Source organism: Taudactylus pleione, unplaced genomic scaffold (genome assembly GCF_031769625.1).
Source record: "Taudactylus pleione unplaced genomic scaffold, aTauple2 ptg000037l, whole genome shotgun sequence".
In the NCBI taxonomy this organism is placed as follows: domain Eukaryota; kingdom Metazoa; phylum Chordata; class Amphibia; order Anura; family Myobatrachidae; genus Taudactylus; species Taudactylus pleione.
Window position 1 is genome coordinate 7,179,262 of NW_028284439.1, and position 17,335 is coordinate 7,196,596.

Consider the following 17,335-nt stretch of genomic DNA (forward strand, 5'->3'; position numbering starts at 1 on the left):
TTTTTATGTCCAAAACGTTGCACCGAGGTAGCTGGATGACTATGCTAAGCGACACGAGTGGGCGGCACAAACACGTGACCCATCTAGGCGTGAAACTGCAGTGGCAGACAGGATGGCAGTTTGAAAAACTAGGCCCCAAACTGTACATAATGCAAAGAAAAAAAAGAGGTGCAAGATGGAATTGTCCTTGGGCCCTCCCACCCACCCTTATGTTGTATAAACAGGACATGCACACTTTAACAAACCAATCATTTCAGCGCCAGGGTCTGCCACACAACTGTGGCTGAAATGATTGGTTCGTTTGGGCCCCCACAAAACAAGCTGGCAATTAATGTGTCCCTGCACAAACTGGCTCTATGGAGGCAAGATGTCATCCTCATCCTCCTCATCCACCGATTCCTCACCCTCTTCAGTGTGTACATCCTCATCCTCACAAAGTATTAACTCGTCCCCACTTGAATCCACCACCACAGGTCCCTCTGTACCTTCTGGAGGCTGGTCTCCCTGGAAGAGCTGATAATTCATTTTGATGAACATCATCTTCTCCACATTCTGTGGAAGCAACCTCCTACGCCTTTCGCTGACAAGGTTCCCGGCTGCACTAAACACTCTTTCGGAGTACACACTGGAGGGGGGGCAACTCAGGTAAAATAGAGCCAGTTTGTACAGGGGCCTCCAAATTGCCTCTTTTTCCTGCCAGTACAGGTATGGACTGTCTGCCATGCCTACTTGGATGCTGTCACCGATGTAATCCTCCACCATTCTGTCAATGGTGACAGTATCATATGCAGTGACAGTAGACATGTCAGAAATTGTTGCCAGGTCCTTCAGTCCGGACCAGATGTCCAAACTTGGTCCTGCCTGCCCTGCATCACCGCCAGCGGGTTGCTTAGGATACCTAAGTTTTTTCCTGGCAGCCCCAGTTGCAGGAGAAAATGAAGAAGGAGCCGTTGACGTGTCACGTTCCGCTTCAGCTGACAGTGTGTTCACCTCTGAAGCATATAGAGGGTTGAGTTCCACCGCGTCACAACCTCTTGCTTCAGGTGATGGCGGGGCAGGTTCAAGAGTGTTTGCTGGCGCTCCAGTCTTCGGCACGCAGTCGCTGAATGGCGAAAGTGGCCAGAAATTTTTCGGGCCACCCAAAGCGTCTCCTGCACGCCCCTGTCGCTTTTCAGAAAATTCTGCACCACCAAGTTTATTGTGTGAGCAAAACATGGGACGTGCTGGAATTTGCCCAGATGTAATGCCCGCACAATATTGGTGGCGTTGTCAGATATCACAAATCCCCAGGAGAGTCTAAGTGGGGTAAGCCACTGGGCGATGATTTCCCTCAGTTTCTCTAAGAGGTTGTCGGCGGTGTGCCTCTTACTGAAACCGGTGATACACAGCGTAGCCTGCCTTGTAACGAGCTGGCGTTTCTGAGATGCTGCTACTGGTGACGCTGCTGCTGTTGCTGCGTAAGGTGATACATCTACCCAGTGGGCTGTCACAGTCATATAGTCCTTAGTCTGCCCTGTTCCACTTGTCCACATGTCCGTGGTTAAGTGGACATTGTGTACAACGGCATTTTTCAGGACACTGAGGACACTTTTTCTGACGTTTCTGTACAGTCTCGGTATCGCCTGCCTAGTGAAGTGGAATCTAGACGGGATTTGGAACCGGGGACACACTACCTCCATCAATTGTCTAAATCCCACTGCACTAATGGCGGATACCGGACGCACGTCTAACACCAACATAGCAGTCAAGGCCTCAGTTATACGTTTTGCTTCAGGATGACTGCTGTCGTACTTCATCCTCCTCGCTAAGGACTGTTGGAGGGTCAATTGTTTAGTAAAAGTAGTGGTGTTCCTACTTCCTCTCTGGGATGATGAACGACTCCCAGCAGCAGCAACAGCAGCAGCGGCAGCAGTAGGCGTAGCAATGCAGGATCCTCCAGAGGAATCCCGGATAGGAGAGTCAGTCATGCCAGTGACATGGCCTGCAGGACTACTTCCGATCCTGACTAAGGAGGAAATTGACGAGGAGGGAGTTGACGGTGTGGTTTGCAGGCGCTTGGATACAACAGGACAACGGGATTTAGGTGTCCCTGGACTGCTTACGGTCTTAGCCAAAGTTTCTGAACTTGACAGTAACTTTTTATGAACGCGCTGCAGGTGCCGTATAAGGGAGGATGTTCCTAGGTGGTTGACGTCCCTACCCCTACTTATTTCACCTTTACATATGGTACATATGGCAAGACAGTTGTTGTCCGGATTTGGATAGAAATATTGCCAGACCAAAGAGGTGGAATGTTTGGTCTTCTGCCCAGGCATGAGCGTGATGGGCTTTTTCATCCCACGGACAACAACTGTCTCCCCCGGAGCCTGATTTAAACAAACCACATCACCATCAGAATCCTCCTCGCCAACTTCCTCCTCAGCGCCAGCTACACCAGTATCCTCATCCTGTTGTACTTCAACAGTGACATCTTCAATTTGCATATCAGCAAGTGGACTGTGGGTGCTCCTTTCAGCACTTGCAGGGGGCGTGCAAATGGTGGAAAGAGCCACCTCTTCCCGTCCAGTGCTGGGAAGGTCAGGCATCGCAACCACCACCACACTTGGACTCTCCTTGGGGATTTGTGATATCTTCTTAGAAAGCACAGTTCTTCGCTGTGCTTTTGCCAGCTTAACTCTTTTGATTTTTTTAGTGGGAGGAGGGCTTCCATCGTCATGTGAAGCTGAACCACTAGTCATGAACATACTAGGGATCGACCTTAGCCGTTCCTTGCCACTCCGTGTCGTAAATGGCATATTGGCAAGTTTACGTTTCTCTTCAGCTGATTTAAATGTCTTTTTCAAGGTCATTTTCCTGAACTTTGCCATTTGGGATTGTATGTGCCCTCTACTATGACATTGGGCATCGGCCTTGGCAGACGACGTTGATGGCATGTTATCGTCTATGTCATGACTAGTGGCAGCAGCTTCAGCACTAGGAGGAAGTGGTTCTTGATCTTTCTCTATTTTATTTTTATCGGAGAAAGTTTGGTCCTCCATTTATGTTATATCGATTTGATATATACGTGCGGCTAAACACAGAAAATAATTTTTTTTTTGGTTTGGACTGGAGTGTACTTTGTGGGTTACAGCACCCTTTAACGGTCAAGCCAGCCGGCCCTTTACTTATGACACAGGCGCACGCTTGGCACTACTTTGTTGATGCACGTGCGGCTACTGCGCACACAATTCACAAACACAGAAAATAATTTTTTTTTGGTTTGGACTGGAGTGTACTTTCGGGGGTTACAGCACCCTTTAACGGTCAAGCCAGCCAGCCCTTTACTTATGACACAGGCGCACGCTTGGCACTACTTTGTTGATGCACGTGCGGCTACTGCGCACACAATTCACAAACACAGAAAATAATTTTTTTTTGGTTTGGACTGGAGTGTACTTTCGGGGGTTACAGCACCCTTTAACGGTCAAGCCAGCCGGCCCTTTACTTATGACACAGACGCACGCTTGGCACTACTTTGTTGATGCACGTGCGGCTACTGCGCACACAATTCACAAACACAGAAAATAATTTTTTTTTTGGTTTGGACTGGAGTGTACTTTCGGGGGTTACAGCACCCTTAACGGTCAAGCCAGCCGGCCCTTTACTTATGACACAGGCGCACGCTTGGCACTACTTTGTTGATGCACGTGCGGCTACTGCGCACACAATTCACAAACACAGAAAATATATTATTTTTTTAGCACTTGGGGGGAGCACCCCTGATGGACAGAGCACCCCCTGGACAACACTGCAGCACTCCTTTAGGACTGGGACACTGCACAGGACTTTGGAGTGGACACAGCCCCTATGGAGAACTGACTGCACAACACAGTCCAGCCAGCCCCTATGGACTTTGAAGTAGTGGACACAGCCCCTATTAACAACAGCAGCACAGCACAACACAGCCAGCCCCTATGGACTTTGAAGTAGTGGACAACAGCAGCACTACACTACACTACACTACACAGCCCTAACTCCCACCCTCCCTCTTCACTGTCCACAGCCGAGTGAGAAAATGGCGCCGACGTGGGTACCTTATATAGGATCCAAAACCCGCGAGACTCGGAAGGCGGGATGATGACGTTTTGCCTCGATTTCAGATCCGAGTCAGGCGGGAAAAGTCGAGCCTGATTCGGATCGGACTCGGATCGGGGGGGCTCGGGGGGGTTCGGATTTCAGAAATCCGAACCCGCTCACCCCTACTATAGATATGATGTATGCACGCAGGCAGCTTTGCAAATGCGATCCTTGCAGATATGGTAATGCAGCAGGAGGTATCACGCCTCCTGCTGCATTACTTATCTGAGCTGCGTTGTCCAACGCAGCATCAGATAATCTGTGTAAAATCGGCCAGCTAAGATAACCCAGAGGAAGAGGCCAGAAAATCTCCGTCAGCCGACAGAGATCCTGGCCTCTTCCCTCCCCTCCAAAGGCAATGACACGCCTCCATTTCAGGAAACGGAGGCCATCGTTGCCTTCTCCCTGTCCACAAACGGCAGCAGACTGTCAATTACTGACAGTCGGCTGCCAGTCTGCGAGCAGGATCGCATACCCTTTCTGCACATGCGCAGAACTGGTCATATAGGCCCTTACATTACTATGGAATCTGTTGCCCTGCAGTTGGTGGAACTACAAGTTCCAGCATGTCAAGTATGTTTGGATTTGTAGTTCCACAACAATAGGAGGGTAACTGGTTGCATAATTTTGGTAAGGTCAATTTCTTCTATAGGAGCCTATGGCGTAATAATTTCTCCGTGCCCTGATGGGAGAATTTATATATTTGTAAGGAGGAACATCTGTCTGTGTCAGTCAGGGCTATAGTGGTTTAAATGAACAATAGGCCTCCAAAATTAAAATTTTATATATGAACAATTTAAAAATACATTGCTCAGTGTTAACCCTGCATTGCATTGCTCCTCTTTTAAATAGTAAAGTATTACAGCCCAGAGGTGTAGTTAGTAGCCATGGCACTGGAGCAAGTACATGCCACACCCAGGGGCGTTTGTAGAGAGGAGGGGGCCCGTGTGCAGTCTCCAACACGGGCCCCCTCCTCTCTGCCCAGCAGCGCAGCACAGCGCACTGAGCTGTGCGTGCCCAGCGCCGGAGTTATAGACTCTGGGCACTAGAGTGCACCCAGAGTCTATAGACTATTCGCAGGTCACCGGGGAGGCCATTTTCCCTTTACTGCGCATACGCAGACGACGGGAAAATGGCCGCAGCGGCCATTTTCCAGTTGTTTTTTCAGCGCCGGACCCCCGCGCCGACATGGAACTCCGGAGAGGTAAGTAACCCTATGGGTGCAGGCAGTAGCGGCTCCAGGCACGGGCAATTCGGTCCATCGCCCAGAGCGCCACTGTATCTGGAGGGCGCAGAAAACGCCCACCCTCCCACCGGTAGAGGTAATATGTAAGCTCAGGGGGAGGGAGCGGAGGAGGAAAGGGGCGGCAACTCAATACGGCGCCGGCCCTGGTGCAGGGTGTGCGGTGCGGGGCCCGTTTGCCCCGCACACCTTGCACCCATTATAGATATGCCCCTGGCCACACCCCTTATGACATATGGCCATACACCATAGAAAAAAAAATATTTTATTGACAAATAAAACACCCCAAGAACCATTGTTCTCCCATTAATTACTTACGTATTTCCTTTGAGAAGGATCCTATTCAGTCGACGTAGGCGTCCCACTTACTGGGTAAAAAATTATAAGAATGTAGCAATGCACTATTACTCCCATAAGTAGCTGGACACAAAATATAGGTCACTAGTAGACACTGCCATGGAAATAAAAAGGAGTGCTTTGATTGGTCAGAATATGAGAGCTGCTGTGATCTGTCCTAGCACAGTGATATTATTCATCACTGATTAGGTATTATTCTATCAACTACTGGGGTTTTTAATATATATATTATATATATATATATATATATATATATATTATTTTTAGGAAATTCTTTATCTGTTCACCCCACTTGTCTTTGGTGGAGTTAAGACAAAGATATTGCACCTCAGCTACCCCCCATCTACTTGCTGACTTCTTTCCTTTTATTGAGTGTGGTATAAGAGATCAACAGATAAAACATCAACACTGTATAGATCTACTCCAAAAAGGTCCACAGGCGACAGGTTGACAGGGACAAAGGTCAAAAGGTTAACTGATAATAGGTCGACTGTGCAAACAAAAGTTCCACAGGTTCTAAAGGTGGACACAAAAATGGTCCACACACTTTTTTGTATTTTAAGCCTAACCCTCCCCCAAGTGCCTAAACCATACCGTAGCCTAACCTTAACCCTCTCCCTAGTGCCTAACTATCCCCTAACCCCTAACCTTAACTCTACCCTTAAAAATTTTAAAAAGAAAATATTTCATGTGTCAACCATTGGTGTGTCAACCATTTGTCGCTGTCAACCTATTGCCTGTTGACCATTTGGTGTTGACCTATACATTGTCGACCCTTCATCCAGATACCCCTTTTATTCTTCCATGCACCCTCAACTTTTATCTTCTTAGTGTTTCCACAAGTTATATACTCTTTTAGTATTATTAATATTCTTGTAATCACTCTGCCAATGCTTCAACAAGATAAGTGAGTTTGATACCTCATATGCACCAAGCTCCAGACTGCGATACCAGGGGTATTTCTAGAGAGGAGGGCAGTCTCTGACACAGGCCCCCTCCTCTCTGACCAGCGGCCGGCAGCACACTGAGCTGTGTGTGGCCAGCGCCGGAGTTATAGACTCTGGGCACTAGAGTGCGCACAGAGTCTATAGAGCATGTGCAGGTCACCAGGAAAATGGTCGTGGCGGCCATTTTCCCTGTATTGTGAATGTGCAAATGACGGGAAAATGGCCGTGGTGGCCATTTTCCAGTTGTTTTTACAGCACCAGACCCCCACGCCGACGTGGGACTCCGGTGAGATAAGTAATACTATGGGTGCAGGGTGTACTGTGCGGGGCCCACCTGGACTCAGGGGCCCGTGTGCCCCGCACACCCTGCACCCATTATAGATACGCCCCTGTGCCATACATTGTGGGGCTTGGATGCGGTGGGCAATGCCATCTTTAGATGGTGTTGCCCAATAGAAGCCCATGGGCTTCTATTCACAAAGTGCTGTCAGAGGGATCCAATTGGATGCCTCTCAGAACCCCTTGTGATGATGCATCACTCGATGCATGCCCAGAAGTCCTTCTATTGCAAAGGACAGAGCTTACCGGGAGAGCTATACTTTTGTGATTTTTTTTCATGCAAACCAGCGTTATTTACACCAGCATACATGCAATGATTGGCGGGATGCTTTAAATGCAAAATGTGATATGTCATGCATCCTTCCCAGTCTGTAATCATCACCCAATGCTTTGGTTACTACCAGGGGAGGAGGGAGGGCGCGTCCAGTGGAGCGCGAGCTCCAGGCGCTGATCTTGTTAAAGGGCGCTGTCTGCGGCTAGAATCCGGCTACGGCAGCTGTTTAATAGCTGACAGACAGCCAGGTGCCGGCTCCAGGTACGCTGCTTCCTGCTTCTGATCCCCTTCTCCTCTGCTCTTCCACAGTGCCATAGCTAGGCACCCGCTTTGGATTTTGACAGTCCCACAGTGGGATTGTCAGGATCTAGGGCGGGCACCTAGCTAACTGTAGCACTGTGGAAGAGCAGAGGAGGAGGGGATCAGTAAGTGGGAGTGACTTCTAATCTGGCCATCCAATACCCCGGCACCAGTGCAGATGGCAGGTGATGATGCTGTTAATGCTGTCTTGTGTCTCATGACTCTGTGACGGAGCTACACTGCCAGAGTGTGTAGAAGAGTAGAAGAGGCTGGGAAAGAGTTAATTTATCCCTGGGAGGAGAGGACAGAACATGGCATGGGGAGCTGGGAGGAAGGGGGTAAGAGGTCAATACAAAACATAGTGGGGTAGGGAGCAAGGACAATAACAGGCATTGGGGGGTAGAAGACAATACAAGACATAAGTAGGGCACAATAAAAGTCATAGGTGAAGAAGACAATACAAGAAATGTAGGGGTATATAAAGCTTAGGGGTGGGGGGGGCACAATATAGAAATCAGAAAAGGGGGAGTGGACCGTACAGGACATACAGATGGAAGGGGGATGTAGTGCATAATATAGATCAAATGGGTTGAACAGTACAATGTAGAACATATGGATAGGGGGTGGCACAATGCAGAATATACAGATGGGGGAGACAGTACAGTATATGACATACAAATGGGGACCAACAGCACAATGCAGGACGTCTACGGCTAGATCCCCTTCAGTTAATGGACGCTGACGTCATCATTTACTATCCATGTAGACAATATAGATAACAAAAATTCAGGCACTAAAGTATATAGCGCCTGATCCCTCTGAGGAAACCGCTACAGGAAACCAGTGGAGAAACATGTTAGAGCTGTTCCCGCATATGGCACTTTTTGTGGAATAACTTGCTGATCATTTGCCCGGTGTCCATAATCCCCTTTAAACATCAAGCGGATCCTTGCTGCCTGTGTAAGCAGCCGCATCCTGGCCGCGCTCTCCATCCCCTGCATCACAAGAGAAGGACTAAGATTCGGAGCTACTGCCCACATATGGGTAAGGACACCTAGTGAATAATGTGTTTGGAAATCCAGGGGGAGGTTAAGACAAGCGCTGGCAGCGGAGAGTTTTACAAGCTGGCTAAGTAAAGACATTCAAGTGTGCTTTAATCTAAAGGACTGGGCATTTGATTACGATAGAACTCTCTCTATATTGGAATCAGATTGATAGAGACTATTTTGTTCGTCAAACTGGACAGTTGCCTAATGCAGTGATATTTATTAAAGCTTTTTGAATATGTCACATATGTGAATAATTTTTATATTTTTTTTTATGTTATTGTTGATCTTATATGCATAATTAAAATTAATTTGATACCGAATATAGTGCTCTTTATTAGTATATTAAATACTTTTGTTCTATCCTAGACATCTATTGGTATTAGTAACGTGGTGTGCGAAGCTTTTACTGTTGGTGGCCAGGTACTACAAATGGGAGTTGGGACAAAATACCAGAGCTTTAAGGGCATGGAACCGCACTTCCACCCTCACTCGATGTCACACCCAGGTCCATTAACTGAGGGGGATCTAGACCTAACCAATGCAGGACATACACATACAGGGGCGTAGAGAGCCACGCGGGGCCCCGGTAAAGAGGGGCATGGCCTAATTTCAGAAGGCGTGGCCACGCCCCCTTGGAAAAAAAAGAGTTTTGCAGCGCCGCGAAGCCTGATTGCTCCCCCCTTCAGGCATAGAAGATTGCTGTGGCTGCTACTAAGCAGCCGCAAGCAATCTCCCGCTGCAGCCCAGCACATGCTGTGTGCTGGGCTGCTGCAGAGGGAGGGAAGGAGGAAGTGAGGGTGGGGGCGGCGCCAGACCCCGGCCCCCGCGGGCCCCTCTGGAAGCCTGCGCCCGGGTAAACCGCTCCCCCCCCCCCTCGGCGCCCCTGTACACATAGAGACGGACAACACAATGCAGAAAATTTCTATGCGGACGAATGGACAGCACAGTGCAGGACACACACATTCGGAGGGGGTGGACAGCACAATACAGGACATACAGACGAAGGGGGCGAAAGGCAAAGTACAAAATATACAGATGACAATTCAGGATTTTGATTTTAATTTAAAAATGTCAAATTAGCATCACATGCTGGTCATGCTCACTTTAGCAAAATTCAGTAAAGGGGGAGCATTGTAGCATGGCTCTACGCTATACCTCTGGTTACTACTAACAGTAAAACAGTTATAGGTTCCTATCTTCACTGTTTCTGCTACAGGATTTCCTCTACAATCCTGTTTCTGCTACAGGATTGTAGAGGAAATATATCCAGCTGAGCAGTGTATTAGATACACAGTTATTAGCACAGAAGAAATGATGAAGAGGTGAGCCAAATGTAAGTGGGTTGCATTTAGTCATGACATTTTCACCTGTCCAAAAATATCCACCTTCAAAACTGCAATAATTATACACATGGGTGTCAATTCCATTAGCTGCGAGTCCCCTTGTGTTGCAGACAGACCTGGCCCTAGGCATAGGCAAACTAAGCAAATGCCTAGGGCGTTTGGAATGCCTAGGGGCACCCAAGCCCACCTAGGACCGGCTGAGGTTTGGGGCAGGCACAGCTGGGGAACCTGTTGCCGGCTGGGCAGAGACTCTGGTAGCTGCTACTGCCGCTGTGCAGCGTTCACAAACGGAGCTCGACTGACTGCTCCGATTAGGCTTGGCAGCAGCAGACAGTGAGCGGGCAGCAGCGGAACAGACGGCGGTGGTTTGCAGGGACAGGGCACCTGGACAGCAGCTAGAGGTTAACGCGGGTGCTGTGCTGGGAGAGGGGTGATGGGTCCTTTGATCTGTGCTTTGCTTGGTGAGGGGTGCTGGGTGAGGTGTACTGTGCTGTGATTTGTGCTGGGAGAGGGGTGCTGTGCTGGGAGAGGGTTGTTGGGAGCGTAGCACAATGGGGGAAGGGCCACAGCAAGTGAGACCATGCCCCTTCTGATAAGCCACACCCCTTTTTTTGCAAAAAAGACTTCCGAGGCTTTCAGAGTCTCATGGGATCAGGCGGCTCACTCACACCAGGCATATGAGATGAGAAAGGACACATCTGTACCAAACAATTCTAGTTACCCTCAGCAATATATTAAAACATTTTTCTTGTTGTAGGTTTGTTTTTTATGTTGGTTTTTGCCTTTATAGCCCCTTTAAAAAGGCATTGGTTCTGCTCAACCTCTGCTGTATATGACATCTCCCTGCAAGGTTGCTGGTGTATATGATTATACATCCAGAACTGGCAAGAACACAAATGTGACACTACCATAAAGCAGTCATCCCCATGCGGTGGAGTAAACACTGGCGAATGATTTCTAATATATTGCTAAATATAAAGGTAGATATATTCCAGTACATTTCTGTAAAATAATGACAGGTGTATATATATAGGCTTAAATCCTCACTGTGAGCTGTTGAGTACTTTTTGATATATAGGCGCCTGCTGCACTGTTCTTCTGTACAGAGGCATACTGCTATATTAGCTGTCAGTTTTCCTTAATAAAAAAAAGAAAATGAAATACTTGCATCCAATAGTAATGTATTGTGAAAGTCACTAAAACTCCATTTGTCACCTCTCCTGTGTAAAATGAGACCATGCTTCACTGCTTCTATTTACATGTCAACAGATGACCTGTTTTCTGCAAATTAAATGTCAAAAGGTTTTCTAATGTTTAATCAACAGTACAATAAAAATAGTCTGTTTACTGCATTTAGACAGATTGTTTTTTTAAGCAATTGAGAAAAATGCACAAAGTGTCAGGGCCATTTTTACAAAAGGACACAGGGTCATTTATCCTGGTACCATCTGGAAGAAAGGCCCTCATTATGACCTCCTATTAATGATCTGCTTCACACAGCTTTATTTACCAGTATAATGCCATTATAATACTAATACTCATTGTGCTATTGCAGAAGAGTATTGGGTCCACTAGTATGGTGTTTGCCCTGTGTCTACTAAGTGGCCCTACGGTACCATATGTTTCAATGCAAAACCAGCAGCTGTGTGGTGCAGCACATATATACATTAGTACACTGCAATTGATCATATTTAAGTCCATGGGGCCTATTCAATTAACTGTGAGGAGCAAGAGTTGCCATTATAACAGCTCCGTACTTCGCTCCCCTTTTGGCCCGATCTCGCACCAGATTCATGGACTTTTGTAAGCAGCCCTATGGGCCGGCCCTTGCCAAATTAGTGCCCTAGGCACAAAGGGGGTGGATCCTATAGCAAACAGAGCGGAGCCTCGTGGCTTCCCCCATTTCTGTCACTTTGGGGGCGTGCCCAGCACTCTCCGAGACGCTGGGCAGCCCCCAGGCAGTCCGTACACATGAGGACAGATGCCGTGCGCATGCACACGGCATCTGATCTCCTCCTGCACACCCGCTGCTCTGCGGCCCACGGGTGAGACAGCGGGACAGTCCAAAAAAAACGGAACTGTCCCGCTGAAAGGGAGGTATGTTTGAGTGAGCCGTCCCTATGGTAACAATCTGTGTAGATTCTGTCAGAAAGCTTTACAGCCAATTAGCTTTTCCAAGCAAGCTCACATCTTTATCCATAGTGTGGATCAGATGAGCACCATTGAGCCCCATTAGTGACCTATAAAGATCCGGGTGATGGCATTGGTATATGTAGTTTCTGACAGTGTATCGCACAGTAACATGGTGCATGATCCCTTGGTCTTAGTGATTGTGAGATGCAGTGATTTGTTATGATAGCACACACTGATGTGGGCACAGAAAGAGGGCACTTTGCAGATCTTTAGTAGTTTCCAAGTCCAAGTTCATTTGGTTTCATGCCAAAAGCCATTCCCTGATAAGGAGTGAATGTGCGGGATGCTGAAATTTAATTCCTCATTAAATCAAAACAGAGGTAACTTTTACTAAAATATTTAATTTAGATTGTCCTTGTTTGACTTTGGTGATTTCAAGGTGTTGATTTTAATCATTTTGAAGTGTTCTGTGAATGCACATGAAAACACTTCAAAACATAATTAGTTCTCTTTCTTCCATGCATTAAAAGCTTCCATGTGATGCGTTCAAATATCTGACTTGGCACAAGCTTAAAGAACACGATGTACAAGGGACACAACTTCGTTGTCCTAGAGTGAAAGAAGGTAAAGTAAAAAAAAAACACTTATCTGAAAAAAAAACATGTGCTAAAGCCATACTAGAAATGTTTCGCCACTCAATCTAAACCATGTAATATATTGGCATTATGGTTTGGCACTCAGTAAGTGTGAGCCGCTTTTCCATTTAACATATGCATACATTTTGTTTGAACAAAGGACCTCCAGAAGATGAACTAGTAATAAGAGGAGAGCTACATCTATTCCAAGATAGGACACACACAAATGATAAAGAGATCTGGAGACAAAGACTGCAGGAGAACTGGGAGAATTGTGTGGTAAGACTATAATAATCAGATACACTGTTTTGTATGTTGTGTTGGTGTTTTCTTTTTTTCCCTTGAGTCATTGCTAAGACATCATTATATTTTCTATTTATTTATGACATGGGGCTCTATTTACTATAATCCGCATATTGAATGCAGATTGTAGTGTGATATTAACAACTGAATTCGCATTGTGAATTCAGCCAATATCACAGGGATTTACTACAAATCCCTTGCAGGGACAGAGCTTGCGATAAAGCTCCGTCCCTGCGAATCCCATCCGCACACTAGTCACGGTATTTTCGGAAAAAATACAGTGACAAAGTGCCCACACATGCGCCGACAGGATGCCACTGCTACCCCCCCGACACTAAGCCCCACCCCCCGAAGCTAAGCCCCACCCCAATGATCACGGACCCCCCCGCAACCCCCCCTCCCTTAATTACACTTACCTGCATGATCGGGGCCTCCGGTGATGTCCTCCATGCCTTCGGTCAGGTGATATCCCATACTGCACTGGGACCCGATCACCTGATGACCAGGCCGCAGTGCAGCATGGGAGACCAGCTGACCGGAGGGAGGACATCACCCGGAGCCCTGACCACCGGTCCCTGGAGTCAGGTAAGTTAATTTTTTTTTTTACTATTTTTTTTTTTGCAGGGAATCAGCTTGCGGTCTGTTTAGACCACACAGCTGATTACTGGGACCGACTCCCGGCTCTGCTCTCCCCGTTAGAGCAGAGCAGGAGTCCGGTAACCAGGGGAGACCCAGGATAATGCCACCTCCAGGTGGCGTTATTATCACAGGGCCTCCCTAGGTATTTTTTTCACTATTTATTTTTAGTAACTACCAGCCAGATCACATTTCCCATTACAATTATGGGAAATGCAATCTGATTACTAAAAATAAGTGATACTTAGGGGTTGGAGTAGAATTTTACGAATTCTACTCCAATTGCCCTGTAATACCTATAGGTGATACTAAAATAATGTGAAAAGGGTGTGAAAACACCCTTTTTCACTTTATTTTAGTCAAAATAATGTTAATAAATAGAGCCCATGGTCCCGGAATAAGAAAAAGCCTTGCTACAATTGGCACTGAGGAGGCTGTGAATCACAGATGTATTGTGCTAATTATGGACGCCAAGACATTGGCTGGCTGCCCGTACTAGATGGGAAGAGGTGGCATGGCCAAGCAATGGGGGGTGTCGCCAATCCCTGTTGAGATTATAGACTCCCTACCTCCCCCTCTTGGCGCCCCTACTAATCTAATGTAAAACAAAAGATGTAAATAAGCAAGTATAGCTCTGGAGTTAAATTTCCACACTTTTCGATAAAGAACTGCCATCCACATAGTTCTCTATGGGGACAGTAATGTGGAGCTTAGCTTCCGTTCACTAAAGTCATCTACATATTAGCTTGTTGTTTCTATAGCAAAAGGCTCAGCTGGAGCGCCATACAGCTGCCCATATGCAGTAGTGTCCCGGCAAGAGTATCAAAATAACTTTGATATATAGGCCCCTAAACCTGTTCCATATATACCAGACATTGATTTGTTATAATGAGCCCAGACTCATTACAATGATTTATTGGTGGAATTGTACACAGTGACCAGGCAAAACCACACCAACCAAAACCAGGACAGCTTCTAATGAATAACAAAAAAACGTGACTACGTTGTGTAACCCAGGTAGTGATATATTATTATACTGTGGATATAACTTAGGCATTTTAGTTATAATAGATGAATCTCACCTCAACACTGGTGCAGAAATTCAATTGGATTTCACTGCATGTGTAATTAGATTGGAGGCGAGTTTTGTACTGGTGACACAATATCAGTTATGCCCCTAGCAGTTATGGTAGGTGCAGGGCTATTCTTCAGCAGGAACTCCGTTTCTGAACCTCTCACTAACTATGATGTAATGTCTTGGGCCATAAGATAAGTTTTATTTTAAAGTCCCTTTTGAGTGCCTTCTTTTCTAAATATTTTATATATTATATACATATATATAAAAAAATTTTCTATAGCTCCACTCCCAGTAGCTCCACCCACCGTTCCTGAACCTAATTTTCCAGCAAAATAGCCCTGGATGGGTGTAATGTGTATGTGCTACAGAGCACGTTGTTCTTCTCCTAGTAAGCGTCGTAATAGTGATACATAGCGGTTTGTCGCAGATGAACACAATAGAGTGAATATACGAATGAGCGTTCTGTCCTAGACACTTATCATCAGCAGCTTTGACCAATCTATAGATTGTAAGCTTGCGAGAAGGGCCTTCCTACCTATATATCTGTCTGTTATTACCCAGTTTTGTTCTATCAATGTTGACAATTGTAAAGCGCAACGGAATATGCTGCGCTATATAATAAACTGTTAATAAAAAAAAAAAAAAAAATAGTATTAAAATGGCAATAGGAATACATGCTGATCCAGGCTTATTAAGCATGTATTCCTGTTACCATTTTAAAACTATTGGCTTTTACAACCCAATCCTTAGTAATTATGTGTGTATTGATCTGATTTCCTGCAGGTGATGATATTAGAAATCATTAGTTTTATACTGATATTTGGGTGATAAGTTATTTTGGATATTTTTGTTCATTCTTAGGAATAAAAACAAAACAAAATACATCATAGTCCAAAAACGTGTTCTTCAAATAGGTTTCATAAGAGCTCACATTTTTGTTTTCTTTAGATTTTATTTAAAAACACTTTGCCCATGAACTTGCGCTCCGTATAAACTACAATGGGTGTGGATTGTCACTACAGCTATGTTTAGCAATCACTGTGAGTTGTTTTGTGTGCACATTATGCTGTGACCTTGTATCTAATCTCTATTGCTAGACACTGTCAAGTTTTTTTAGTAAGTTACAACAAGCCATTTATTTACAGGTATTATAGCATAGGCAAGAAAAATATGCCGTCCTGCGGGTTATGGCTTTATCTAGACATCACTAAGCCAACCCTAAAAGACCTTCCAAGCAACTTAACCTAACTAAAATAACACAGACACGTGACTGGTGATATAAAGGGCACTGCTTTTATTAATTGAATAAATATATATATATATATATATATATATAAATAAGAAGACAAACATTGCAGACAATCAGCTGCAGAACCAAGCCTTATGTAAAAATATGGGAGCGGGCGTACACCCTGATGCAACGTGAGAATACAGAATTCAAACATCATACGTAAGAAAATGTACAAGAAAAAACAATAGGACAGTGCGACTAGGGGAGGAAAACCTGGTGCCGGAGGGTGGGGAAAATCCAAATGGAAGGTACAGATCACCCACAGCCAGACTATATGAGCAACCCATGGACCAACCCCGTTGCATCCCAAAGGCTAGATCATTCCCCACAGACTGTATCAAAAAGCCTACAAAAGGAAATAACAGAAGGACTTTAGTATTGTACACTTTGAAGTTAAATTTAGCTCTAGAAGTATCTATCTTAGGGCCGTGTTCAATTAGGTGCGAAAAGCCGTTTTCTGCGATAAAGTATCGCGAGTGACGTAATTTCGCCATGCGAAAAGTTTCCTCCGTATTCATTTCTGGAGACTTTTTCGTCGGTGCGGAAACTAAGTGCATTGGAACCTGCGAAAAAATTTCGCCTATGAATAGATGTCGAAAAAAAGCACAGAATTGGGGTTTTGGGGTGCAAACTTCGGAAAAAACCCCTGCAACCTTGGGACAGTCCCCCAAAGGTAAACTGCGTCAAATATAGTTTAAAAAATACTTTAGATCACCAAAAAAAGTACTTTCATTTTGGGGGCGAAAAAGTCCAAAGTTGGAGGACAAACTTAAAAACTATCGAAATAGACTCCAGGGGGGGCCCCCCCAAGTATGCCCCAGGTGTTTAAGTTTGCAGGTGGTTGCGGCAGGTGGATTTTGAATGTTTTTTAAAGGTTCACTTTAGCAACTTTAAAATATGCCAGCACCCATTTTCATGTACCCCAAATTTACTGGGACTAGTCATTTTCACCAAAAAAAATCTTCTACATGCTATTCTTCACCACTTATGCAAAAACGCTAAATAGCAGCTATTAAGATACTTTAAGGACCCCAAATACCTTCAGCAGGCCTATTGGGGGTATGTATAGTGATCCCCAATGTCAGTGCATCTTTTGGGGGCTGACAGGCTGATTTCCCCAAATCTGACAGGACTTTTCGCATGTTACAGTTTCGCCATGTCTCATTTTCGCTGATTTTATTTGAATACGGAGATAAGTGGTGATTCGTGTGATACTTTTTCGCACTGAAAACCAGCGATGTCGGCAAAAAGTCCGGCATGCAAAAAGTATGGGACTTTTCGCGGCTAATTG

The 17,335-nt window shown here is 45.7% G+C and overlaps 1 protein-coding gene across 1 annotated transcript in view; it reads left to right on the top strand.

Annotated features, from left to right (window-relative positions):
• Positions 1 to 17,335, top strand: part of LOC148538713 (uncharacterized) — a 55,903-nt gene that overhangs the window by 28,017 nt on the left and 10,551 nt on the right. The window contains exons 3-4 of the mRNA XM_088452317.1: positions 12,632 to 12,725; positions 12,897 to 13,015. Of these exons, the coding sequence (XP_088308443.1) occupies positions 12,632 to 12,725; positions 12,897 to 13,015 (213 nt within the window). The remainder of the gene's footprint in view (positions 1 to 12,631; positions 12,726 to 12,896; positions 13,016 to 17,335) is intronic.